The following is a 27,643-nucleotide window of genomic DNA, read 5'->3' on the forward strand; positions in this document are numbered from 1 at the left end:
CAGCTGTTCGAAAATCCAAAGACGCCGCTCTGGAGAGTGTTCGTAAAGCCAAAGTTGAACATGGCATTAAAAGCCTCGTCGTTGTCAAAATTGTCACAAACATTCGTCACATAAATGCACAAAATGCGATATAGCTCTACATGTTTTGTGCTTTAATCAATTCCATGAAATATAAAGATAAGATATTGAACTTTCAAGAATGGTTTTTCAGAACTTACTTATGACATGTATATGTATATCTTTTATTGTATGTATATAAAATGTAATGTGAAATTGAAAAATTGAACAAAATAAACGTTTTGAATGATAAACTCTAATAAAACACTGTTTCACTTTAGTAAGTATCGTTTTCGGCTGATGGTCGATTTTTCGACCACATTCCCGTGGCTAAACGGCTTAATGTAAAAATCTCAAAAAATTTAAAGCGGAATATAAAGTTTGAATGAGAACAAGGCAATGGATCTAAGTGCGGCCGGAAATGGGTTAAGCTAGCAGTAGATTTACTGCTTCGGAGTGCAGCATCCTTCAGAGAAGTGAAAATCCACTCTGCTAGCAGAGCGGCAATACTAGCCTTGAACTCATTAAAGAGTGCCTAACCTCACTATCAATAGCATCGAGTGCCTTTGTGATAAGACTGGTATGGGTGCCAGGACAGAGCGGAACCCTCGTAAGGTTAGCCTCTCCCTAGTTTTGGGGCTTTTAACGTGCCGTTGAACTTTCGGCGTCCAAGCAGTAAGGCGGGAACCCTACCAAACGCCATCTGCAGAAACTGTATGGAAGAACTTTGAGGTGGAAAAAACTCAACAGTTCCTTCTTGACTGTCCACGTTTGGGAGGAACCAAGCGAAACCAGCTCCTTCTCCACCTGGTCCTTTCAATGGAGTGGAGGTCTTCCTCTTCCTCTGCTTCCCCCGGCAGACAATGCCTCGAATACTTTCAGAGCTGGAATGTTTTTTTCCATTCGCACGGCATGACCTAGCCAACGTAGCCGCTCCTTTAATTCGCTGAACTATGTCAATGTCGTCGTATATCTCATACAGCTCATTGTTCCATCGAATGCGATATTCGGCGAAAACTCGCAATGTCGACTCATGAGATGTTGTCATCGTCCATGCCTCTGCACCATATAGCAGGACGGGAATAATAAGTGACTTATAGAATTTTGTTTTTGTTCGTCGAGAGAGGACTTTACTTCTCAATTGCCTACTTAGTCCGAAGTAGCACCTGTTGGCAAGAGTTTTTCTGTGTTGGATTTCGAGGTTGACGTTGTTGTTGGTGTTGATGCTGGTTCCAAGATAGACGAAATTATCTACAACTTCGAAGTGGTGACTGTCAACAGTGACGTAGGAGCCAATGATTCACGTAGTTAAGGCCAATGATATCAATATTATCAGCATACGCCAGCAGCTGTTCACTCTTATAGAAGATAGTATTGATTGATAATAAGTTATTTTGTTTAAATTAAGCACTTGATGATACGTCGTGAAATTAAAATAGTGATATAAGAAATCTGTAGCTATTTTCTGCATTTGTGGCAGTTTTTACGTAATAAACACTTTGTTCTGTTCATGTCACAAAAAACAAGTGAATTTTTGTTTACCAGTGTAATTGTTACATGGGGGTAGGTCAAGTTTTTGCCGAATTCTATCAATTTAGGCATAAAAATGCACTGTTATGAGTAATATACGCTCTGCAATTTTCATTGATATAACTCAAATATTGGTCGATATATGCAGTATAAAGTCACCCGGAAGTTTGAAAACCTTTGTATTACTTATATGGGTGCTCAGGAAAATATTGGCCCAATTCAACCCATTTCTTATACACAGAATCACTATTGTTAGGAATCTTTCCTCTTTGAATGTCAATTATATATCTCACACATTGACTGATATTATTTGACATATTTGGTACCTAAGGACTAGGAACAATTTGATTGATTTTTGGTCATAAGGTGCCATACTTTAAAATAATTATTAGGCACAATTTTATTCCTCTATACTAATTATAACCTGAACAGGGTATATTAAGTTTGTCACGAAGTTTGTAACACCCAGAAGCAATCGTCGGAGACCCTATAAAGTATGTATATATATAAATGATCAGTGACGGTCTGTCCGTCTGTATATATACGAACTAGTCCCTCAGTTTTTAAGATATCGTTTTGAAATTTTGCAAACGTCATTTTCTATTCAAGAAGCTGCTCATTTGTCGGAACGGCCGATATCGGACCACTATAACAAATAGCTGTTTTACAAACTGAACGATCGGAATCAAATGCTTGTATGGAAAACTTTCACATTTGACAAGATATATTCACGAAATTTGGTATATGTTATTTTCTAAGGCGACAATGTAATCTCCGAAAAAATTGTTGAGATCGGTTAACTATAGCATATAGCTGCCATACAAACTGAACAATCGGAATCAAGTTCTTGTATGGACAACTTTCACATTTGACGAGATACATTTATTCACGAAATTTGGTATATATTATTTTCGAAAGCAACAATGTAATCTGCGATGAAATTGATCAGATCGGTGAACTATAGCATATAGCTTTCATACAAACTGAACACATTAGGGTGTGTCATTCTGAGTCAACCTTTTCTTTGCAACTGAAAACAGAAAATTTGAAGTAGGCACCTCTTAATATTAATATTAAGAGCACATCTTTTGAGTGACTTTCTTTTTCACAATTTCGAAAGTTTTTAGCCTGTTTTTTAGTTGAAAAAAAAGGTTGCCTCAGAATGACACACCCTACGAACACATAGTTACTAACAGAAATGGTAGGGTATTTAGCTTCGGAGCAACCGAAGTTAACGTTTTTTTTTTTGTTTTTTTCTTAATTTATGTCCTGGAAAGTGTAATAATCAAATGGATTTTAAAATTGTGTTATATGGAAAGTAGCCGTGGTTGCTGTCCGATTTCGCCCATTTTGCACAGTTATATAGGAACTTGAGAAGAATGCGACATACTAAAATAGTCAAAATCGGCCGAATTCGAGATATGTGATTTGAAGCAACATGTTTCAAGAATACAAAAATAGTACTTCCTAAAAAGGACAATTCCGTTATAAATTTGGCCTTGAAAATAAGGCGGTATGGTTTTCACGGTAAACAAACTTAATTTTTTTGCTATTTTTTTTTCTTAAATATGGATTGAGTAATTTTATTCGGACCTTTTGTACATTATTGAACATACTTCTGTCAATCTAGGGTTTTTTTTGTCGTCACTTTTTTTAGTTTATAAATTTTAGACGCGTTTTTCAAAGTCCGTATTCACTGTCATTTCAAAACTGCTTGACTGGTTCATTTCAAACTTTGTACACATTTTTGACATATAAAATTCATTCCCCCATCGTTTATTATTTTTTTTTTACATTAAGCGTGTTTTCCACCCATAAAATGGCGGAACTTTTAAGTGGAAAATAGAAGTTTTTACTTTAAATGGCCGTCAAAAATGTTTAAATAAAAAAAAAAAATATCAGGAAACGATGGGGGGAGGATTTGATTATAACTTGACAAATTTTTCTTGGTTTTTTATTTTCGGATAATTTCCAGCCGAGTTATGGTGAATACCGCAAAGTGTTTTTTCTCAAAACGTTCTGGAAGAAACACCCTTACCGGCTTATGCTTCAATATTTCTGCATGAAAAAATGTCAAAAGTGTGCTCAATAATGTACAACAGGTCCGCATAAAATTACTCAATCCATATTTAAGAAATAAATTCGCAAAAAAAGTCAATTTTTTACCTTAAAAACCTTACCCCACTCTAAATGATCTCCCATTTCAACAAAAAATATTTGATCAATATGGGTGCTAGAATATTCTAAAACGAATTATACAATTTAAAAATGTGTTGAGCAAAAATGTTTACAGTTCCCAATAAGCAACGCCTAAAGATCTAAACGACAAAAGAAAACAAGCAAGAAAAAGCTAAGTTCGGGTGCAACCGAACATTTTATACACTTGCAATTTGCAAGAATCGACGCCAAGGAAAACCCTAAGATGTAAAACGTCAACCAGATGATCGCGATCTAAGCAATTTTATATATACATATACTCTATATAACTCATACTCTGACCGACAAATTCGGCATAAGATTTGTTAGAAAAACGAAAATCATTATACATATGTAGTATATGAAAGAGTGGCATCGACCCGATTTTATCTATTAACTATTATCATGCTACATACTAAAAAAATATTTCTCTGGGTTTCATTAAGGTACCTCACATACAATCACCAATCATATGGAGCAAAGTCAGCCGGATGTTCGAATGTCCTGGTAATAGCTATATGGGGGTAGGTTAAGTTTCCGACCTATTGTAACCTGTAAGTTTGAAAATCTTTATATTAGGTAAATGGGGGCTTAGGGAAGTTTTGATCCGATTCAACCCATTTTTCATACATAGAAATAATATTGTCATGAAAGGTTTCTGTCAGAATTTAAATTCTATATCTCACACATTGACCGATATTTGCGGTCAACTATAGATACTTGGGTCCATATATTTGTTACCTAGGGGCTTGAAAAGTTTTTTTTGAATTTCGAAAATTTTTGGTCATAAGGTGGCATACTTTAAAGAAATTATTAGTGAAAAGCTGTATCTATTGCTTGCTGATTTGTGCATTGGAAAGCAAAAGAATCAAATGGAGTTTAAAATTGTGTTATATAGACAAAATGAAAAGAATGTCACGTACTAAATTTAGTCGAAATCGGTCGGTTCTTATAATATTAGCGCTGGGCAAATTCGGTTTTTGTAGCTTTAGTGGTTGGTATGTACATCAAAATTATTAGAGGGCGGGCCCATTCCCAATTTTTCAAAATTTTTTGCCCTCAGATGCGCCTTGCTACTGCGATCCCCTCTGGCAAATTACAGTTTTATATCTTAATTTAGTGCTTGGTTATAGCTTTTATATGTTTTCGGTTAATAGCGTTTTGTGGGCGTGGCAGTGGTCCGATTACGGCCATCTGCGAACTAATTCTAATTTTCTTTGTACTAGAAATCCCGCATACCAAGTTTCATCAAGATATCTCAATTTTTACTCAAGTTACAACTTGCACGGACAGGTAGATAGATAGACAGATTTCAACTTTTCTCGTCATCCTTATCATTTCATTCACTCGTGGCCATGCAAAGCTTACCACTATACTTTCTTAAATTTTTTTCGGACGTCTTTGTTCGTTCGGGATTTTTGTCAATTTTGTTTTTTTTTTTAATAGGCTAAATAAATACTAAATATATATATCGTAGAACGTATATTTATAAATATATGTACGATATATATATTTATATAATATTTATAAATATACGTTCTCTGGTTGTACAGTAGATCATGCAATAATTTATCTCAGCTCTCGACTGTTTGCTGCTGGACAAGCTTATGTAGCACTTAGTCGTTGTAGATCTTTGGACGGTATTCGAATTGAAGAACTAGACTGTTCAAAGTTGACAGGTAAAACCCCATGTAACAGTGAAGCTTTAGACGAAATGATTCGATTAAGATGTAATAATTCGTAAAGTCGTCAATAGAACTTGGTCGCAAATAATATGACAATTAGTCAATAAGGGTTACGAGTAGATATTAAATGCTGCCTAATTATCGATTTACTTAACCCATACTACGTGTCATAGTTCATATTTTAAAAAATTTGGGGTTTCTCACATCAAACTAAAAAATTAAAAATAAATATAGTTTAAAAAACCTAAAAAAACACGCAAAAAGTGAAAAATAATTATTTGTATAAACTAACAATAATAATGAAGGAAAAATTTCTGCATTATTGTGAGAAAAGCGTGGGGTGCTTGGTGACATATTTTTCATATATCGAGCATTCCACGCTTTTCTCACCATAATGCAGGAATTTTTCCTTCATTATTATTGTTAGTTTATACAAAGAATTATTTTTCACTTTTTGTGAGAAAATTAAGAACTCATGCAGTCGTCGTGTCGTAGTCGGAAAATGATTTGAATAAAATTTTAATTGTAGTTTTTATGAAGTGAGGTCTGATTTTTTAATGAACACAACTGCACTTTCTTACTATGGTAACATTACAAACAACCATTAAATGATGAATATACATTTAAAATTTAAAAAATCTTGAAAATTACTTACTACTTGGATGTATTATTGTTCGACTATTACGTGTATTTTTTTCCAAGCTGGATGTATTGCAAAACTCCATTTTCCCTGATGCTAAATTTACCAGCGTTGCCTGAATAGCTCCTTCACTAGTGTTAAAGTCGGCAACATTGCCAGCCTTTGAATTTCTTACTTTTTCTGCCACTTCGATCAATGGTTCATCAGAGTCAGAAGATTCCTCACAGTTTCTGCTACAGCTGATTTTTGAGGCATCCTGCGCATCATTTGCTGAAGATAAATCATTCATATTCCTAACATTATCATCAACAGCAACATTGCTTGTAGCGCTACTTATACTGCTTATCCGTAAACGCTTTTGTTCAGTACATTCATTTAGATGTGCGTTATTAGCACTAGTATCAGATTCTTGGCGCTTACGCTTACTTCCTACACCAAGCTGAGTTTCACTACCAGAAAATGTAACGCTTAATTGTGGGCTGACACTACCAATTGAAGACGCTCGCGTTGTATTGAGTTGTTTATCGTTAGTAGTCACACAAAAATTTGCATTTGATTCATTCGATGTTGGACTTGATTTATTTATATCCAAGGGACTTTCTAATCGACTACTAGCACGAGTGCGAATTCGATTACATTCCGTTTCGCTTTGCGTTGGAATTTCAATAGATATAGGAGGGTAAGTAGAGTCCGAACGTTGTGAATGAATATTTGATGCATCCCCTTGTTTTTTAGCTTCAAATATTGTCCTGCCTCCTTCATCTGTTGTCAATTTTTCAGTGGCCTTGATATCAAGTTTTCTAGAACAAATTGGTTTTTCTAGACTTATCTCCGATTTATATTTATTATCTAATACAATATTTCCATCTGTATATTGAGAAGTGTTCTTATCTTTAGCGGTAATGGATTCAATTATTCGTCCCGATAATTTATTTTCAGTATTTTCTGTTGAAGTTTCGGCCATATATTCCAACAACGCTCCTTTTATAGTGTCTTCGACTTTGGAAGGAGAGATGGCGTTTTTTGTGTTTGCAGCTGATTTAGAAGACAATTGATCAACTGTGCTAACAATAGTTGATGCATTTCGGTCAACTGTCAAATAATCTTCATTAAATCCTTCCATTCTGGCCAAAGCCTTTTCAATTTCGTCATCTGTATAATCCAACAAATTATCTTTTCTTTGTGGGTTTGATTCGAGCTTATTTTCCTCATTTATATTTTTGGTATGATCTACTTTTTCTTTCGTTATATCGCTTTTCAATGACTTTTTTACGTCATTAGATGTTGCTGCTGTCTTTTCGTTGCTTGTACTACCACCATTTATCTGCTGTTGAGTTGGGCTGCAAGACGATTGTTGATGAGGGCTTTTTTCTGATAACGCATCCATAGACTCAATACCACTGTCTTCGCCTGTTCCACTTCCATTACCGTGACCAGGGGTACCACTTCCGTTACTTGCCGGCGAGTTGCGGAGCGTTACATTAATAAGAGCAGGTGGTGAAGTACCAACTACATTTCCTTGATTACATGATATACCAACGTTATTTACACTTACGGTTCCATTGCTTACAGGAATTGGAACAGATTCATTTTGTATAGCTTCATGCGATTGCTTTTTAAACCCGACAACTGCATTCGCCAATGTTGTTGGTAAATTCGAAGAAGATATTTTGATATCCGTATTCACAAGACTTTCAGCTGTAGAAGTAACACTTTCCGATTTAACAACTAAATCATCTTGTTCAACCGACGATTTCGGTATTGTAACTCGTTTTAGGGTTGTTGCACTTGGCAACAAAGTCGCTACTGCGACAATTGTTTCCTGTGGTGATTGACTTTCATTAAGAGTTCCAAATTTTGTTTGCTTCTGCAACTGTTTTTGTTGATGCTTTTGAAGTTGAAGTTGCTGAACAGCTGTTATGTAAGACGGTGGTTTGTGATTTTTTGTCAGTGGTTTGCCTCCACCCATACCAATAGGTGTAATTGTGGCTGGTGTCTTTAAATTCATTGTATTCATCACACGATTTGAAATATTTACAGAATTATCACTGGAACAAGCTAATATATTATTTTTGGATAATGTATTAATTATGCTACCAGATAAGCTTGATGGATCTTTACAAGTTTGTGACAGTTTATGGGACGTATGTTTTTGATATTGTGATTGATGCATCAATTGGGGTGGAAACGGTAATGTACCTACATTAGTCGAACCAATTATTATATTTTTATTGTCATTTAAGCTACTGACGCTCTTTGTATCAAGCGATTTAATTGCACTTATTGTGAGTCCATTCTTGTTACCCGAGAAGGAAGATGTTGTCAGTGACGTCGCTGTCATTGACGTTGCTGACAATGAAGGATCATCACTGGAAATCGGCAATGTCGGCAGACGTGCTGATGTCATTATTGTCACGGAATTGTTACCGTTTCCACTACAGTTAAAGACTGATGATGTAGGGCTTTGGGAAATGTACAAATGCTGTGTTTTCTCTTGAGTCCTAATCTCTGTACACAGATCTGGCATTTGCGATGACTGCATTTGCGACTGTTTATTAGGTATATGTTTAGAATCAACATCTTCACCATCTCCACTCGATACAACTGAAGGCGTATTTGGCACACTCTGTGGTTTCTTACGATCTTTTCGACTACTTTTAATGACAATTGAGTTTTTCCCACCCCTTAGACTGATGTGTAATGGGGGTACTCGGGGTTCATCAATTGAACAATTCGGACTAACATTTACGGCTATTTGCGGTGGCGTAAAATTTGTGAAAGCAATCGATTGGTTTTGTACAACAGAAGAATTCTCTAGCAGATTCTGTTGCTGTTGTGTAGAAACCGATAAAACTGTGGTATTTTGGTTTATATTCTTGTTAAGTAGAACACTATTATTACTTTGAGTTGGTACGTTTAATTTGCTCGACACTGGCGTTTCCATTGCAGGAAGTTTTGGTGAAGCTACAAAAGACATATCTACTTTATAAGCAGGAGATACAGGTTCCTTCTTTTCCAATTTTAAGCGTAATTTTATTTTCTCATTATTATTACAGCTTTCTGATGTTCGTTGAGTTGCCAATATGGATGTAGATTCCGATAACGTAGAAGGTATTGTATTCGTACATGACAATGCAGCAGACGTCTTCGATTTGGCATTTGCTTTTGTCCTTTTAGGTTTTGTCACTCCAGAAATGGTGTTTGCATCTTGCTTTTTTTCCTTTAAGTTATTTTGCTGTTTTTCTCGTAGCGTTGTTGACTTTGATTTTTTTTTAAGCCCACTAGTAGCTGACGATGTCGTTCCAGGGGTAAAGAATGCATTCGGTGATTTAATTGTACAAAATTCAGTAATATTATTAAGAGAAGTCACTGATTTGTTAAGCACATGAGTATCATCTCGTTTAGTATATTTAACGCTTCTATTCGATTTGTTTAAAAGTAACGAATCACGTGAGCGTTCTGTATCACTTGCTACTCCAGGAATAATTCCATTTATTTGCTCACCGATTGAAAGTTTGGACACAGAGGTTCCACATGAATTTGAATCATCCTCCAAAATCAGAGAATTGGATAAACCTTCGACAGATTGATTACAACTAAAACTTTCGATTACTGAGGACACTACTCGCTGATTTTTCGACATAGAATTAGTTTGCTGAGTTTCCTGTTCTGCCTCTGTTTCGCTATCATCACTTTGCATTGGTTCCATTTCACCGGTCAGAGGATTAATTAGAAATTGTTTATGAGTAGATGAATTCTCTGTGCCTCCGCTTCCTTTACTTCGATGAAGCGCAGACTCCACTTGAAAATTTGAATGTTGCCCTGATTGTATAGAATGGGATGATATATCTTGAGTTAACTGCAGTTTCTGATTAGCTTGATTATTTAGCATAAACATGTTATCTTCCGCCTTATATCGGTTTTGCATAACCTGATCCCGTGATTGATTATTTAGCTGCACTAGCAACTTATTTTGTTTAGTGGCCACTATGGTGTCATCACCCATATGATTTTGTATTGTTTGCGGTATTTGCCCATTTTGTTCAAAATGTATTGGATTAACGCCAAGTGTCACATTTGGTGGCAAATGTCTGGCTTCTGCATCTAAAAGCGAAGATGCCGCAGCTGCTGTTTCATCAATATCTACGCCTACAGCAGATAAATTTTCCTCAATTAGGTCCAAATCGAGATCTTTTGCATCTTGCAAAAGTGATTCCAATTCATTTTTATCATCCAAACTAAGAGCTGAATCCAAATCACAGTTTAATGTTGGTAGCAAAGCGTCAAGGTCATTTGTTGTTAAAGCTTCAAAATCGGACAAAGTTATTAAAGGATCTGATAATACATTGGATGCAACATTATCCATCGAAGATACTGCCACCATTCTTCCAATTGTATCTCCTACGGGACTCGATGAATGAGTGCTAAATTGCTGTTTTTGCAAATCTTCTTTATTTGGCTGCGATTGGTGATTAGTATTCATTTGTTGCTGCTGTAAGTTGTATTGCATTTGGTAACGAGCAAACTCCTGGAAACTACTTTTAGTTTCTGAATCCATCATTTTGTTATTCACAGGCCAGCCTGTTGTCGCGTTAGCCGTCTGATTATAATCAGGTGGTGGAGGTATTGTATTTGTCAAAGAAGCACTGCTACCAGTACTGCATCTCGTTCCGGATATAGGCGATTCTAAAGGTACTTGTGAGTTGTGATGAAGATTAACACTGTTAGATGACGGTATCGCTGTCTGTTGTTGTAATTGATTATGTTGCTGCTGCAGTTGCAACTGATGCGATTGCTGTTGACCAATATGCTTATGTGCATGTGGCGTATGAGAGTGTGGAGATTGCACTGGTGTTGTAGAAGGCGACAATATTTGCTGTTGATGTGAGCCCATTAATGGACTATGCATCGAATGGTGGCTAGAGGCAGGTGAATGCGACGCCGCAGGTGACATATTACCGGAAGAAAGAAAGTGAAGTGCTTGTTGCGATTTTTGCTGTACAGCTACGTGTCCTGTCATTATGCCTACGGGACGAACTTGCCGAATATTTGGTGATTGCTGATGGTGCAGATTAGTTAACATTATTCCACCAACACCATTTTGCAGAGATGCCTGATTATTATTTATTATTTGAGATTGCTGGAACGATTGTTGTTGTTGCATTAGGCGTTGCGAAGGAGTACCTGGAATCGAAACAACAGCTCCCTGCAACTGTTGCTGGCGCTGTTGTCGCAAAAAATGGGTTTGTTGAGATGCAATATGCTGCGGCTGAAAGTTAGATTGAAATTGGTGATGACCAAATAAATTGCTTCCAGGACTTGTCACAATTTGCTCCTGTTGTTGTTGATGTAAGTTCCGCATACTTGTATTTACGCCGGGAGATAGAGACGCCCCAATTGATGAAGATGTACCCATCAAAGTATTTTCCGAAGATAACAATTGTGTCTGTTGTTGTTGAACTTGTTTGTGGTCTAGTGCTATGTCGTTAGGTGTTGATTGCGTTTGCATTGGTGAACTTAATAACTGTTGACGTTGGCTTTGATTTAACTGTTGCTGACTCGTGGATTGTAACGGTGATGATTGCTGTTGAGTCAATGAAGTTTGTGATGACAATTTTACTTGATTTGACGTCGTATTCCCATCATTTTGTAATAAATTCACAAGCAGGGGTGAGGAAATTGCAATATTATTATTTGGCGTCGTAGAATTAATTACTGAAAAAGATCCCACTGGTGGCCCTCCCATGCCTTTTTGTAAATAGTTTTGAACTGTTTTGTTTATTTGAGCGATAGGTTTGTTTATAACGTTTGATGTTACTGCACCCATGCCTGGGTATGGGGGTGGTGGAGGTTGCAAAAACTGTAATTTATTAGCAGCTAAAACAGAAGTTGAAGGCAAAAGATCTACATTGGGAGAATTTTTTATAACTTTTAATGGTACATTGGGACACGATACCAAACCACTTGTAAGTTCCATTTGTCCATTTTGCGGCGCTTGTAAAGATTGTGAACCACTTGTTGAAAAAGCTTGATTAGAATTTACTAGAACACTATTTAGTGCATTTTCTCGACCTTGTAAAACACGAGCTTGCCTCATACTAACGAATGGATAATCCCTACTATTTGACCCGGTATTTAAATTTGAAGATATTGGTGGTACCGGGACTTTTCCATCCATAGGACAAACTGTGTTTGGCGGTTTAAATAGTGGTTGACCTTGAATTAACTGTCGCTGCAGGTTTGGGGTTTGATGTTGTTGCTTTTGAAGAATAGCTTGCGCGGCATTGCTTGTACTTGGACCTCCAAGCAGCATATTACGTCTATCCTGCACCAGCTGACATTGCTGCAATTGTGTTGACGGAAGTTCTTGTTTATTGGTGTTTTGTACAGGGATGCGACATTGCACTTGTGATTGCAAAAATGTTCCACTTGTTAACTGATCACTAAGACACTGGATCGCACTCCCCCCAACATCCAACAATTGTGTAAAATCGCCCATCGCCTCACTCGTGCCGCTCGATAAAACTTCTTCGTCATTATCTAAACAACATTTAAAGATATTTTCCAAAGACTTTTTTAATTGAAATAATTACAACATACCTATAGTTTTTAAATTTATCTCCTGTCCGGGTAATTTTATGGATATCACAGAATCGCCGTCCAACTGCACAGACATAATACCGAGAGCATGGAGGGCTGGATTGCCCTCCGCTGCCATCTGGCGTAACCGTTGAGCCGCATCCTTTGGGATTTGCACTGTTATCCGCACGCAAGATTCAATCTGCTGCAAATTAGAAAGTTACAAAGTAATTATTAACAATAACAAATATAAAAATTTGATCGTGCTTCATCTTGACTCCTACTGTATAAAAATCAAAACTAAATTCACTGTTTAAATAATTGAACATTGTGGTGATATCGGTAAAAAAAAGTAAAAGTACATAATAAATTTAATGATATTGGAAAGGCGTAACAGTAACCTTAAACTAAATATGACAAACCATCATATATTATTAGAAAACATTTTCACCTGCTGTCACCCTTTCAGTCCGTGTCAAATTTAAAAGCATTTAAACGAACTTTGCTATAGATTTCGAAGAAAATACTGGTATTAATTTTTGAAATGTATTAGTTACTGCCAAAACTAATCTATTTAAAGCGAGAGATGCAACTATGTTTTGTGAACACTATAGAACGACCTTTATATCGTACGGTACTGGCGAAACTCCAAAGACTGGTGGGCGCCATGAAGACATGGCCCACATAGGTACTAGAAGCTCTACTTTAGGTCACATCCACTCACGAAATAGTAGAGTAGGATGGGACCGGAAAAGGAAAAAATCGTTATATCAAAAAAACAAAAACGAAAGAAATAAGGGAAACAATTACCCTATCCGACTTTAACAAAGGCGAAATACCGAAGACCATAAGTTTTAACATCAAATTCAGCATATCTCTAGGAGTAAAGATATCATGGGATCAATTCAAAATAAATGAAGAAATAAAGCCACACTCACAGGTATGGAATACAGATGGAACAGAAACAACAGAAGGAATAGATGCGGGAATCACGGGCCCAAATACAAAGAGGGCAATCCCCTATACAGGTTTTGTCTAATCGTTGCAATTCTTTAAAAACTTTCAAAATGGGCTCCTTCTGCGTCGATGCAGCGCTACCAGTGCGATTTCCAAGTATTGAAGGCGTCACGGAAGGCTTTATTCTCGAGAATGCCTAGAGAGCCGGACTTCTTCAATCTGCTGCTACTGAAGAAAATAATTCGAGCTGCAGAACTTAATCGTTCGGGTACAATATTTTATAAGAGTGTGCAGCTGCTGGCGTATGCAGATGATATTGATATCATTGGCCTCAACACCCGCGCCGTTAGTTCTGCTTTCTCCAGACTGGACAAGGAAGCAAGGCAAATGGGTCTGGCAGTGAACGAGGGCAAGACGAAATATTTCCTGTCATCAAACAAACAATCTTTGCACTCGCGACTTGGCTCTCACGTCACTGTTGACAGTCATAACTTTGAAGTTGTAGATAATTTCGTCTATTTAAAAACCAGTAAAAACACCACCAAAAATATCAGCCTGGAAATCCGACGCAGGATTACTCTTGCCAACAGGTGCTACTTCGAACTAAGTAAGCAATTGAGAAGTAAAGTCCTCTCTCGACGAACAAAAGCCAAACTCTGTTAGTCACTCATTATTCTCGTCCTGCTATATGGTGCAGAGGTTTGAACGATAACAACAACCGATGAGTCGACGTTGTGAGTTTTCGAGAGAAAGGTTCTGCGAAAGATTTATGGTCATTTGCGCATTGGCGGCGGCGAATATCGCATTCAATGGAACGATGAGCTGTTCGAGATATACGACGACATTGACATAGTTCAGCGAATTAAAAGACAGCGGCTACGCTGGCTAGGTCATGTTGTCCGGATGGATGAAGACACTCCAGCTCTGAAAGTATTCGACGGAGTACCCGCCGGGGGAAGCAGAGGAAGACGAAGACCTCCACTCCGTAGGACCAAGTGGATAAGGACCTAGCTTCTCTTGGAATATCCAATTGGCGCCACGTAGCGAAAAGAAGAAACGACTGGCGCGCTGTTGCTAACTCGGCTATAATCGCGTAAGCGGTTTCTCACCAGTAAAGAAGAAGAAGAAACCTTGAGACCCGAGGTGTATCCCGCTTGGATCCGTCTGTCTTCCCAAAATGCTTGCCTTTCATCGGCCTTTTCAGGCAAGGAAACAAAAAAAAAAAGGCCGTGGGTACATCTGGGCTGTAGGGCGGCTGCGAAAGCGTTGGGATGACGGCCTTGGGTAGGTGGTTGTGAGCCGGGGCGTTGTCGTGGTGCAACTTTCATTTGGCTGCGATGTCTTGTCGGACCATATTGACCCTTAGTTCGAGTCTCTCGAGGACTTCCACGTAAAACTTGGCGTTGAAGGTTTATCCAGGGTGAACAAATTATTGATCGACGATGCCTTTGATGTCCAAAAAGACAAAGAGCATCGTTTTCATTTTGGATTTACTCATTCATCAGCGACCTCTTCCCAGCCCTCCAAAAAGGCCTGGTGCCACCGAAACACATCATTTCTTGCTAAAGCAACATCTGGGTAAACCTGCTTGATCATATCAAACGTCTCTGCCGCAGATTTGCTGAGTCGCACCACTACAGAAAAATGTCGCGCGAAAATGTTTGTCCTGACTCTCCAGGTGCCCAGAGACAACTAACCAGCCGCTCGTTCGTTAGCTAGGAACGCCTCTACCGAATTCAGTAGGTGCTCCGAAGTACAGTCGCGGCGGAAGAAAATCAGTTCTATTACTTTCCGGACAAACCCTATACGCTATTATCTTGTGTGCAGAAATCATACTAAGTAGAACACAAATTAACCAACAAAGCAGCATAGAAAGCAATATCATCATGCACAATCAAACCGCAGATGGTATGGGAAACTAAATACAGCAGGTAAACGGGACAAAGTTTGACTACAGTGGGTGCCGGGACATACAGGTATTGAAAAAAACGAAATATCAGACAAACTTGCGAATGAAGCGGCATCGGCCCACTGACGTGAGCAGAACCCTTTTTTTCAATACGCCCTCATTCAACAAATGGAGAACTAAGACAGGAGGAAAAATAAATAAAAGATAGATACAAAAATGCTACAAAAACTTTTAACGTCAACAAATCACTCACACGAATTTTTAACAAACTGAGTCGGTCAAAACAATAAAAACAGACCATACTAAAAACAAAAACCCATAAAAAAGTTGTATCGCAACCAGTTAAAATTTCGAAAAGTAAGTATTATTATTTGCTCATTCAGTAAGTTTATTTTTTGCAAAAAAATAAAATCAAAAACACTTTATTGTAAAAAAAAATTAACACTTAAATGTTATGCTGAAACACATTGAAATAAATATGATTAAAACGGGAGGCACAATTGTGAGCCTATTCAATATTTTGTTAAATAGCCATTGTTTTTTAACACAGCCTGGCACCTTTTTGGCATTGAGTCCACTATGACCGCACAAATAGTTCTCCCCAATTGTTCCTGGTTTTTCAACCTAGCGCTTCCAATCTTTTGTTCGACGATTCTTCATAAGTTCTCTATTGGAAGCAAGTACTCAAATTGGGAAAGGCACATTTAAACGTCTATTTTATTATGAAGAAACCAAAAGATCTACGTATGTTTGGGTCCAAAACTTCAACTTTAGAGACATCTTCCATTCTGCAAAGGGGGCATAACTTCATTCAGTAAATAAATTTTCCTATATTTTCTTTTATCCAATACAGAGAACCACACCGTACTAGAAGAAGCATCCCCATACCCTGATGCTTCCACCTGCGTGCTTAACAGTTTTCGCAGAATATTTGGAAACGCCGCATTTTTCGGACCCCTTACATCACTTTCCTAATTGTTTATTTATTGACATTATTTTCCCCGGCATACAATATAATTACCTGGACCATAACAGCCTTTTCGCACAGGAGTTTTTTGATCAATTAATCGGTCTTTGCTCGATGAAAACACTAATTTATATTGATTTACCATACAAAATAAAAATCTTATTTTACTACATGCAACTCTGCGGGGTGTTGTCAAGACTTCAAATTTGGTAGTGTACATTGACAAAATATCAATCAGCTGATGAATTTAAATCAGTAGAAAAAATACAAATGGAGAACACAAGCAAGTATAAGAGCTGACCTTTAATCGAGCCATTAATCGGGTAACCGTCTGTGCGAAATGCAAAAACTCCTTCTCAATTATAATCTTAATGTATTATATTAATTTGACTTTGCGAAAAGGACTTTACTGGCTCTGTAATCGGGCTATATTGTTGATGAAAAAAAATCATAATAATAATAATAAACCGAAATTGAACCGGAATACCACGTAACAATGTGCGATTGAATATTTTTTATCAACTATTCTTCTGATAGGAGGTACCTAACCAAAACCATTGTGCACCGAATAGTACTGATTAATTTAAATTGATATTTAAAAATTCAAATTTTAACCCCGCGGATTTATATACCGTTTATAACGTTTTTGTTTATTCACAAATGAGATTTTTACTCTATTCCCCAGCTTACTTTAATATAATTATTAATACTATGGTATAGTTAAAATAAATAATAATTTGTAATGCATTTTTGTGAAAATCACTCTGGAAAACTAAAACACTAAACTTGTTTATTATAAATATAAAATCATAACGTCATTGTTGTCGTTTTGTAAAAAAAATAAAAAACTTTGGAATGTTTGTATATTTCATTTTGAAGAGTGTTACTGAATCGACAGTTCTTTTATGAATAAAATTACAGGGAATGGAAATGCCATTTTGCAATTTGTCTCTAATGTGGAATATTCTTATAATCAAAATATAAAAACTTATATATGTATACGGTCCGATTTAGGTTTCGTCTGCTGTGAAAAAAGTTTTTAAGAAATCAATATTGTAGATGTCGAAACATTCGAACTGAAAAGTTAGAGGGCATGTTGCTTGTGATGTCACATCAACAAATAAAAAATCCTTCAAAATTATGTAATTTGAAGTAAATATAGTAAACGGGTTCATGTTATTATAAGTTCATATCATTTTAAGTTTTTTTTCGAGAGTCGACCAATTTTATTTACTTCACATTTTTTATATTACTTCATATTTTTATAACAATTCATATTTCATATAATAAACTTTTGGTATTTAATTTTAGTGAAAAATGCAAGCACACACACATAAAAATCCTAGGACTAAAATTTGTTATGCACAATAATAAAATTTTTTAACATTTTCTGTATTTAACAATATAATATCGGATGATTTTTTAAGAGCTTGATAACTTTTTTTTAAAAAAAAACGCATAAAATTTGCAAAATCTCATCGGTTCTTTATTTGAAACGTTAGATTGGTTCATGACATTTACTTTTTGAAGATAATTTCATTTAAATGTTGACCGCGGCTGCGTCTTAGGTGGTCCATTCGGAAAGTCCAATTTTGGGCAACTTTTTCGAGCATTTCGGCCGGAATAGCCCGAATTTCTTCGGAAATGTTGTCTTCCAAAGACGCATGATCTTGGTGGCCAACTGCCCATGCATCCCGAAAAATGCACTGTTTGGTGTGGTTTGTACGCTGGTGGAATCATTGGACCGTATTTTTTCAAAGATGCTGTTGGACGCAACGTTACGGTGAATGGCGATCGCTATCGTTCGATGCTAACAAACTTTTTGTTGCCAAAAATGGAAGAACTGAACTTGGTTGACATGTGGTTTCAACAAGATGGCGCTACATGCCACACAGCTCGCGATTCTATGGCCATTTTGAGGGAAAACTTCGGAGAACAATTCATCTCAAGAAATGGACCGTAAGTTGGCCACCAAGATCATGCGATTTAACGCCTTTAGACTATTTTTTGTGGGGCTACGTCAAGTCTAAAGTCTACAGAAATAAGCCAGCAACTATTCCAGCTTTGAAGACAACATTTCCGAAGAAATTCGGGCTATTCCGGCCGAAATGCTCGAAAAAGTTGCCCAAAATTGGACTTTCCGAATGGACCACCTAAGACGCAGCCGCGAGTCAACATTTAAATGAAATTATCTTCAAAAAGTAAATGTCATGAACCAATCTAACGTTTCAAATAAAGAACCGATGAGATTTTGCAAATTTTATGCGTTTTTTTTAAAAAAAAAGTTATCAAGCTCTTAAAAAATCACCCGATACATAACAAAACAAAATACAATTATTTGTTAAAAACAGGGTTCTCATTTACTACTCCGTAGCAGCAAAATTTCTAAAATTATTGCTATGCTATCGCTACCGCTCTCACTTTGTCGGGAGCCACAGCGTAGCTTTAGCATAACAATGTAAAGTATGTGCTCTACTCTGCTCCGAGTTTTGTTAGGTAAAAAACTAGGTAAAAAACTATTCACTTGTTGCGTCAAGTGCCTTTATAAATCTAAAATCAAATATTTTAAGAAATATATTAATAAAGTGAATTAGATAATAATTGAATAAATTATACAATTTTTTTTATTATGTAAAATATTTACCATTTTTATATTACCAGGAACATCATCTATTCCAAATGTATTACAATACTCAATTACTATGAATTTTCGAAATTAATTTTAACTACATATACTTTCCCCCTTTTTGTATACATTAGGGTGTTTTTATTTTTTTAATTATTAATTTTGTTCGGTCCCGTCACGAAATTTCCTTGGAAATACCCCAAAAAAAAAATTCCCTGAAAATTTTAGCCCTACATATTAACATTAAGAACTGGACCGAGGCATGTAAAAATTTTCCATAGAAAATACACTACAATCTTGGCTTTTTATCTTTAAATTCCTACAGATCAGAGGTATTTTATGGCATCGCTTTGACTTTAGACGTTGTAGCTCTTGTCAGTTATACAAAAAAATGCGAATTTCGTGGAAAAATCAGGTTTAGATACCTCGCCTTTATCTTTTGGAATACACGTGGTTAATATTCATCTACTGATTACCAGTACCAGTTTTAATCCATTGCACTGCGTATTTGCAGTTCTATTCTACCATTCCCAATATTTAGTAATTTTATAATTTTTTAGGAAGAATCAGTTTGAAATTGTACGCATATACATACTTCAATGTATATTGCAAAGAATCGAAAAGATTTCTGTATATCTAAAATTATAATAAATCTTTTTATCAACACTCCAATTATTCCGTTATATCTTTATTTTAGATATCGCGTTTGGTTTGTTATGAATGCATTTGCGTCCTTGACCAATAATCTAGCAAAGTATCCGCAGTGCCTTGACGATGAAAATTCCAATGCCATTTTTTGTTGTGATATTAAATATATCGGACGGGCTCGTCTTAAAAAAAAACTACCTGGTAAAGAAGCAAAATCAGTATAACCCATATACTAAGCATGTTTGGAAATGAAAATTTTTACTTATTTCTTTCTATTTTTGAATTACTAAAATTTTCAAATGATTCTTACATAAACTTTGAACAAATGCTTATGATTTGAAATAAAATTTTTGTATATATGAGCTGTATTGAAATTTAGTATAAAGAGATAAAATGTCCTTACCCTGCTTCTAAACTACCTCCCCACCAATTTTAAGCCAAATCGGTTCAGCCGTTCTTGAGTTATAAACGACTTTCTTTTATATACCAACTTGTACCATACTTGTAAATGCAAAAAAAAAAAAAATTTCATTTGCCCTTCTGTGCTACCGCTACGCCAGAGCACAGCGCAGAATTTAATTTTTTGCTCCCGCTCCAGCTATAGTTTTTTACCTAACAAAACTCGGAGCAGAGTAGAGCACATACTTTACATTGTTATACTAAGGCTACGCTGTGGCTCCCGACAAAGTGAGAGCGGCAGCAAGAGTAAAATGAAATGCTACGAGAGTAGCGTAGTTTTTCAAACGCTGGTTAAAAACATTTCTTAGTATTTTGCAGAACAAATCCTCATCCTAAAAACCACGGCTATTTGTTTGGGCATAGATTCAAACAATCTTTAAATAAAATTTTTATTAATTTCTGCATTTCACACAGCTTCAATAATTTTTTTCTTTTCGACTTTTTCGACGCTTTTTTCTTATCCTTTTGCCCATATAATGCCAGCAGTTGTCAATTGGATTGAATCTGTTTCCTGGCCACATGAGAAACTCAATTCTATAAAAGCATTGACCGATTCAATTCATTTGTAGCACACAGACATACTACTACCAGGAAAAGCTCTTTTGCAAATTTCAAATATATGGGCATATCCCAGAAACTGTCTACCAACCAAAAATATTTGAACTTAAACCAACCTAATTTTTTTTTTAATGGAGCATTAGAATATATATCCAATTTTATAAATTTATAAAAAAAAAATTATTTCGATGATGATTAATACAAAAATTATTACCAAATCCTACCCTACCTCAGGTCTTTTCAGGTGTTATACAAAAAAAGTGAAATTTTTTACGTGTTCATCATTGCCTTAGTATTAACATAGATGGTCCAATCGAAAGCCATATTGTTATTCACTCAATTCTTCTTAAAATTTGTAAAAAAAAATTTCGTTTACTTTTCTGGAAACATTAAAATTTGGTATGAAATGTTAGGTAAATGCGTTGTAGCGTGCGTAACGGAAAATCAGGTTTTTTTATATTGTGAGAGGAAAAAAATTTTTTTTTACAAATCATCTATAATTTTAATTTAAATAAATATCCTGCTTTTAATAAAAAAAAAAATTTCATTCTACAATTAAAAACCAAAAAATTGCAGCATATTCATTTCTGTGGCGTGCGTAACGATTTGAGTTCTCACAAAAATTACAATAGAAACCTTTGCAATTTTTACTCTGTTTTCTAATCACTTCGCTTCTTAAATCTATTCTTCGCCTACTATTCTTAGCCTACTATAATCGTACCGATTAGCAATTATTTTTTTAAACGGTAAATTTCACGTTGTCTCGCCTTTGGTTTCGTTTGAATCATTTGCAATTACCTTTCAGTGTCACTTTAGATTATCGGCATATTTGAACCACAGAAAATTGTTTGTTTACATTATAATATTTAATAATAACAGTTGAAAAAATGAAAACGGGTGCAGAGCGTATTCGAAAATATCGCAAAAAAATACAATCCAGTGAAAACTTAACACAAATAGAACGTTTAAAAAATGCGAAAAGAATGAAAATTTATAGAAAAAATCATAAAGAAAAACTTAAAAATGATGATTCATTATCAAAAAAAGTAAAGGCTGACCACCGAAACCGTATGCAAAATTATAGAAAGAAAATAAAGGAACAAAAACAACAAGAGCAACCAATAATATCGTTGGATGGTGCATATAAGTGCAAAAATACCCTTTACAAGGCCTTAAAAAAAGTGGAATTAGCGTTACCAAAAGACATTAACAAAAAAAGGAAATTCTTAGAATGCTTACTGAAAAATACTTGAAAGATGAAGAAGAAGTTCAAACAAAAAATACGGTTGACGAAAATGTTAATATGACATATGATATACACTAATGATGACATCTCTACGGAAACTGCCGGAAGAAAGTCCACACTTATATCAAAATCAAATAACCTTCAATATCTAAAAGATACATGGTTATGACAATTAGAGAAGCGTATGAATTGTTTAAAACAACGTTTCCTGGAACAAATATTTCACGTACTAAATTTCATAACAACCGACCAAAACACGTGGAATTGTCTAGTAAGCTTCCCCATAACATGTGTGTTCCCCTATACCACGCTAATTTTTCATTTTTATTGGAAGCTATGTTTGGCATTTTTCGTATGTTCCCATCTAACTTCGGCAATTTTTTAAGAAAAGTGTGTTGTGACGAAACCAATGAAGTTTGTATGAGGAATGAATGCAACAAGTGCATTAAAGACGTTACAGACGCTTTCGTCCCTTTGATTTACATTAATCAACTCGAAGAGCTTACTGAATGGAAGCATTGGAGAATCGTTGATAAACGCATCATCATTAGTTATACGAAAGGACCAATAACTGATTTGATTAATGAATTGGAATCTCAGTTACCTTCCTTTAAACTGCATACTTACGTTAAAAGGACTCAACAAAAATACTTTCAAGACCGAAAAATATCTTTTAAACAAGATGAAGCTGTTCTGCAAGTCGATTTTGCGGAAAACTATAGGCTAATCAATCAAAATGAAATTCAGTCTGCACATTTTAGTTACTCCCAAGTTACCATTTTTACTTGTGTTGCCTGGTTGCACAATTGCACAAGATCATTTGCTATTACGAGCGATCAACTGTCACACAATAAATATGATGTTTATTGCTTTCTCCAGTTAATTGTAAAGAAACTTAAAGAACAAAATGCTATTTCGAAGTTATTTTTATTTACTGATGGCTGTGCAAGTCAATTTAAAAACAAGTTCATTTTGAGTATTATACCGTTTTTTAAAGAAAAATTAGATTTGACCAACTTTGAGTGGAATTTTTTTGCAACTGCTCACGGAAAGGGTGCAGTAGACGGAATTGGAGCTGTCATAAAGAGAAAAATTTGGCAAATGGTGAAAGCTCAGAATATTGTTCTTAATAACGCCCATGATTTTTTTAAATTGGCAAAAATTAATATAAATGGTATTTCTATTTTATATGTAAGCAGTACATATGTATATAAAAAATACAACTGCATTTCTTTCGGAGAGATGGGCTAACGTTAAGAGCATTCCCGGAATAAAAAGCAACCATTATTTTTCATTTCTTAATGAAAATGAGCTCGAAATAGCACTAACGGCAGATTCAGCAAAACATAAAATTTATTTATAAACATATATACATTAATAAAATAATTTAAAAACATAAAATATGAATTAAATAATCTTATTAAAAAGAGTATAAATTGTTTTGTTAAAATAAATACAATTGTTTTTATTTATATACTACTGGAAAAAATTTAGCGTGCGTAACGTTGGGTTCACGGCCATTGATAAAAAACTACAAAATTTTTTGACTGCAAGTAAGTTATTTTAGACAGATCTCTTATATTCATCTTTCTTTAAGGTATTTCATTTGGTGTGCTTTATTATACAAAATTTGCTAAAAATTACGAAAACATACCTCAACCTTCACAGCTACTTCCATTTTTTGTAGCGTGCGTAACAATACTTTGAGATCAAATTTTTCGCAGCGTAAACCTGTTAAAAAAAATATTTTGATGACATTCGAAAGTACACTCAAATCCCACTAAACACTGTGTATAACTTGAAGGTATGTCTTTTGGAAGACCAAAAAATTGTTATATTTCAATCCGAAAACGCATACGAATGTAGCGTTCGTAACGCAGGATTTGCCCATATATCTCACTCATTGACCGATATTGTCGGTAAAATGTCAACATATGTATTATGGTCCATATTTTCGGTACCTATGGGCTTGAATAGTGTTGATTCAATTTGCGCGCAATTTTTTATTCCAAATTTTCGTTATATGGACGTAATATATTGCCCACTTTTCAGCGTCTGGTATAAATGGTTGGTTGGGTTATCTTGGTATTACGGATACATATACAATTTTTAATTTTCAGTGTTTTTATTATTTAAATAAAGTGGATTTCCACTTTAATTCTTTGAAATAATAAAACTACTAAACATAGAGTCACTCTATGCGTAAAAATACATACATTTTATAATAATTAGTGAAAATTGTATGGAAAAACTACGATTTTACACCATTTTCAGGAGGCTGGCCTGGAGCCCCCGTGGTCCTAGGGGGGGATGCACAAGGCATTATAAAATAGGCTAAAACCTTTCGAAGTTAAAGTTGAAGTAGGTGAAAAATATTCAAAATTTTTATGAACCATATAAAAAATATACCACTTTCATTTCGGTTGTTCAACCCTTTTGAGGAGGAAATTTAAGTATATCATATTCAACTGTAAGACCTAAATACAAACTGACGATTTGGACAAGGGCTATATGTACATAAGTATAAACATAGATACACGAATTATCCAGCTACATTATGTAATGATTGTTGTTTCTAAAGTCTAAATCATGTAGACACATTTTGAATATGTATATTTTTAAAGTAATTTACAAAATTATATACCTCGCAAAGTTGTTAAACATATTTCACATTTATTAACAAAATAAATTTTGCGTTTCACTATTTTAAAAACTGTATTGATCAAATATATTTATGTATTTTTGTGAATGATGAAATTTACAACAAAATTCTTTTTATTCTTCGCCCCAGTCTACAGGTTATTAGATTTAAAAAGTTTACCAAAGTAATTAGAATGCAAATGGAAAAAAAACTTTCCCTATATTATATTTGAGCATTCTTATTTTTACGTAATAAGTTCACTATCTTTAGCTGTATGTGCGTAAACGTGTAAAAAGATAATCAAACATATTCTGTTTTTGTACTTGAAAGTATTTTTTTTTTCTATTTATATATAAAATTTGTTTGAATCTTTTTAAAATTATGATATTGGGAATATCTTCTTGTAATTTTTTACCTAGTGTGCAGGAAAAAAATCCCATTTAATAAAATAATGATAATGATTGTAGAAATGTATCTATATAGAAAGGTAAAACATGTTTTTATTACGACCAAATACTATGTCTGATTTGTATGGCAATATTTTCATCTCTGATTTTCGTAAATGCAGACGACATGAAAATACTAGTTTGACATTCAACTTTTTTAGATTCCTCATTCTAGTATCCACTTTCTTATTTCCAATATTCCAATTCTTCCACACAACGATTCCATTTTGGTACATATGAACAGTATAGAAATTTAAAAAGAAAACCATTTGAAATGAAATTCTAAGATCACAAAAATAAGTAGTACTTAAAATAAAAAAGAAAAAAAAACTAACATAGAAAACAATATTGGCTTTGGCAGCATAAGTATTTCTATTTCATTGGAAAGTTGAAGCACTGGAAAATAAGCGTTTTCGTTTACTATTACTAAGTCCGCCATTTTAGTTAAGGTTCTTTGACAGATTTAGTTCGTAAAATAGACTACAGAAGGGAGAAAATATATGTACTCAAGTTACCGTATGTAACGAATTTAAAGAAAGGCAGAGACCAGATAACGCACAAAACAGGCAAAAGCCAAAAAGGAAGTGCTGCCATTTGTATTTTAGATACCTATATGTTTCAAATTAATCATATGGTAATTGTTATTAGCATTAATATATACAAGACTATATATAACGTAGCAAGTTCTAAAAAATATATTCTCACCTGTTTAAGTTGCATATCATTACACGAGAATTACACCAGGCGGAGGTTTAAAAATTAAGATTGAGTAATAATTGCAATATAACATCTATTATGGTAAGGGTAAAGTGTACAACTTGTTTCTTTATGTATTCGGAATCCTTTCACTTATGAGTATATCACTTCAAATATTAATTGTAGCTGCTTTGAACAAAACTTTACAACGAATAAGAAAATGTTCGCTTTTCTTAAAGCATGGCTGTTACTCACACATTTTTTTCTAGGCATTTGGCTTTCTATTGAAACAGTAAATTATTGTATTTTTCAACATTTGTGTTAATTTACATCTCCAATTAACCGTTATATTTATAAACAAGCCGTGTCATTTTCTTTGTTTTTGAACAAAATGAAACATTATCCCATATAGGGAAACGGTGCAGCGTATTGCATTACAGAAGCATGTACATTTCATCCAAAAGTTTTTATAGCTCATTTGTATTATTTTCTATATCGAAGTATATACAAAAATGTATTACTATTTACACCAAGCGTAAAATGTACAGAAATAATATTTTTTTATATGACTGCAACTTTTTTAGAATATATTTTTTGACTTCCTCCACGTTGGTTTACGTCTTCCAGCAGATATTAAGGAATTGCCACACCACCATTTATCAATGGCGCCGCCTTTCATGGGGTGTCACTATGAAGCGTTCTCGTTAATAATTTTTCCCACAATTTGTTTGCTTACAAATCTTGTTACTTTTTTATTTATTCATAAACCTAGCACTTGATCTTTAAATATTTGTCATTTTAGTAGGATAATTGTTTATATAAAGACAGTACACTGTCGTTTTTGCTATGCCCGATATTTGACATGCTCATAAACTTGTATCAACATTTTAGACACAAATGCAGGCAGAACCGACGTATTAACGAATGAATGGACGAGCATCACTTTGGTAAACGACAAGTCGTTTATACCATAATCATATCTTCTCACAATATATTATATTTATCCTCAATACAATAACAATCTTTCTGTAAATTTTACCATCAATGTTTAATTAATGCATTCGCACACGGTTTTATAAAAATATTCGTTCACTAAAATTTTCGACCACAATAACAACCGCCATTTGCATTCACCTTCCAAACGATTTTGGAAAATGAAAATTGTGTTGGAAGCATTTTTCCAATGCATGTTTCCTTACCTTGGAAAAACATGGTGATGCCATCTAATTCTTAAATGGAATTTCTGTAAGCAGTCTCTAGTCATATTGAATTTCTGTAAGCAGTCTCTAGTCACTATTTGTAACATTTTGAGGTAAAGTCTCAATATGTGACTAATTGCTCTTAACAATACAGTTTCTAGTCTTTAGACACAAAATATTATCTCAAATTTGTGACATGCAAGTTAGGAAAAGAAAAACTAGTATGCCGTCCTAGGATTTCGGGAATAAAATAGGTATGGGCAGATAGAGGAGGTTCTCGAGATCAAGAATAAATATAGTTATAGCTTTCCCTTATAGTTTTCCGCCGCTGCCGCCGACTTATGGTTTTTGAGATATTGTATTTAAAGTTAAGAAATTCGACTATTTAAAATGCGTGTTTCTCCGATTTATAATGAATTTTACATTTATATCCAATAACACTTTACTAATTCATTTCCACACTTTTGTTATTTGTTAAATAGTGCAAAAATAATTTTTATTCAATATTTAAGTTTTGTTCAATTCTTTTTGTTCACGGAATAACAAGAAAAGCTAATAATTTTACACTTATATTTTATGTCAACTAAGATTTCACTAATTCGCT

At 34.7% G+C, this 27,643-nt stretch overlaps 1 protein-coding gene across 4 annotated transcripts in view; it reads right to left on the minus strand.

Moving 5' to 3' along the window:
• The window catches only part of LOC120769060 (probable serine/threonine-protein kinase DDB_G0282963), a 72,843-nt gene extending 45,873 nt beyond the window's left edge, over positions 1-26,970 (minus strand). For 2 of the 4 annotated variants that reach the window (XR_005704821.1, XM_040095913.1), the window contains exons 1-3: positions 25,850-26,970; positions 12,709-12,892; positions 6,124-12,648 (exon numbers count right to left, since the gene is read on the minus strand). Coding sequence is in view for 3 of the 4 variants with exons in the window: in XM_040095913.1 (XP_039951847.1) it covers positions 6,124-12,648; positions 12,709-12,892; positions 25,850-25,864 (6,724 nt within the window). In the remaining variant the exon portion in view is untranslated. The remainder of the gene's footprint in view (positions 1-6,123; positions 12,649-12,708; positions 12,893-25,849) is intronic. The other 2 variants (XM_040095914.1, XM_040095915.1) reach the window with 2 other exon arrangements.
• Positions 26,971-27,643: the final 673 nt, after the last annotated feature.

This window comes from Bactrocera tryoni, chromosome 2 (assembly GCF_016617805.1).
Source record: "Bactrocera tryoni isolate S06 chromosome 2, CSIRO_BtryS06_freeze2, whole genome shotgun sequence".
Taxonomy (NCBI): Eukaryota; Metazoa; Arthropoda; class Insecta; order Diptera; family Tephritidae; genus Bactrocera; species Bactrocera tryoni.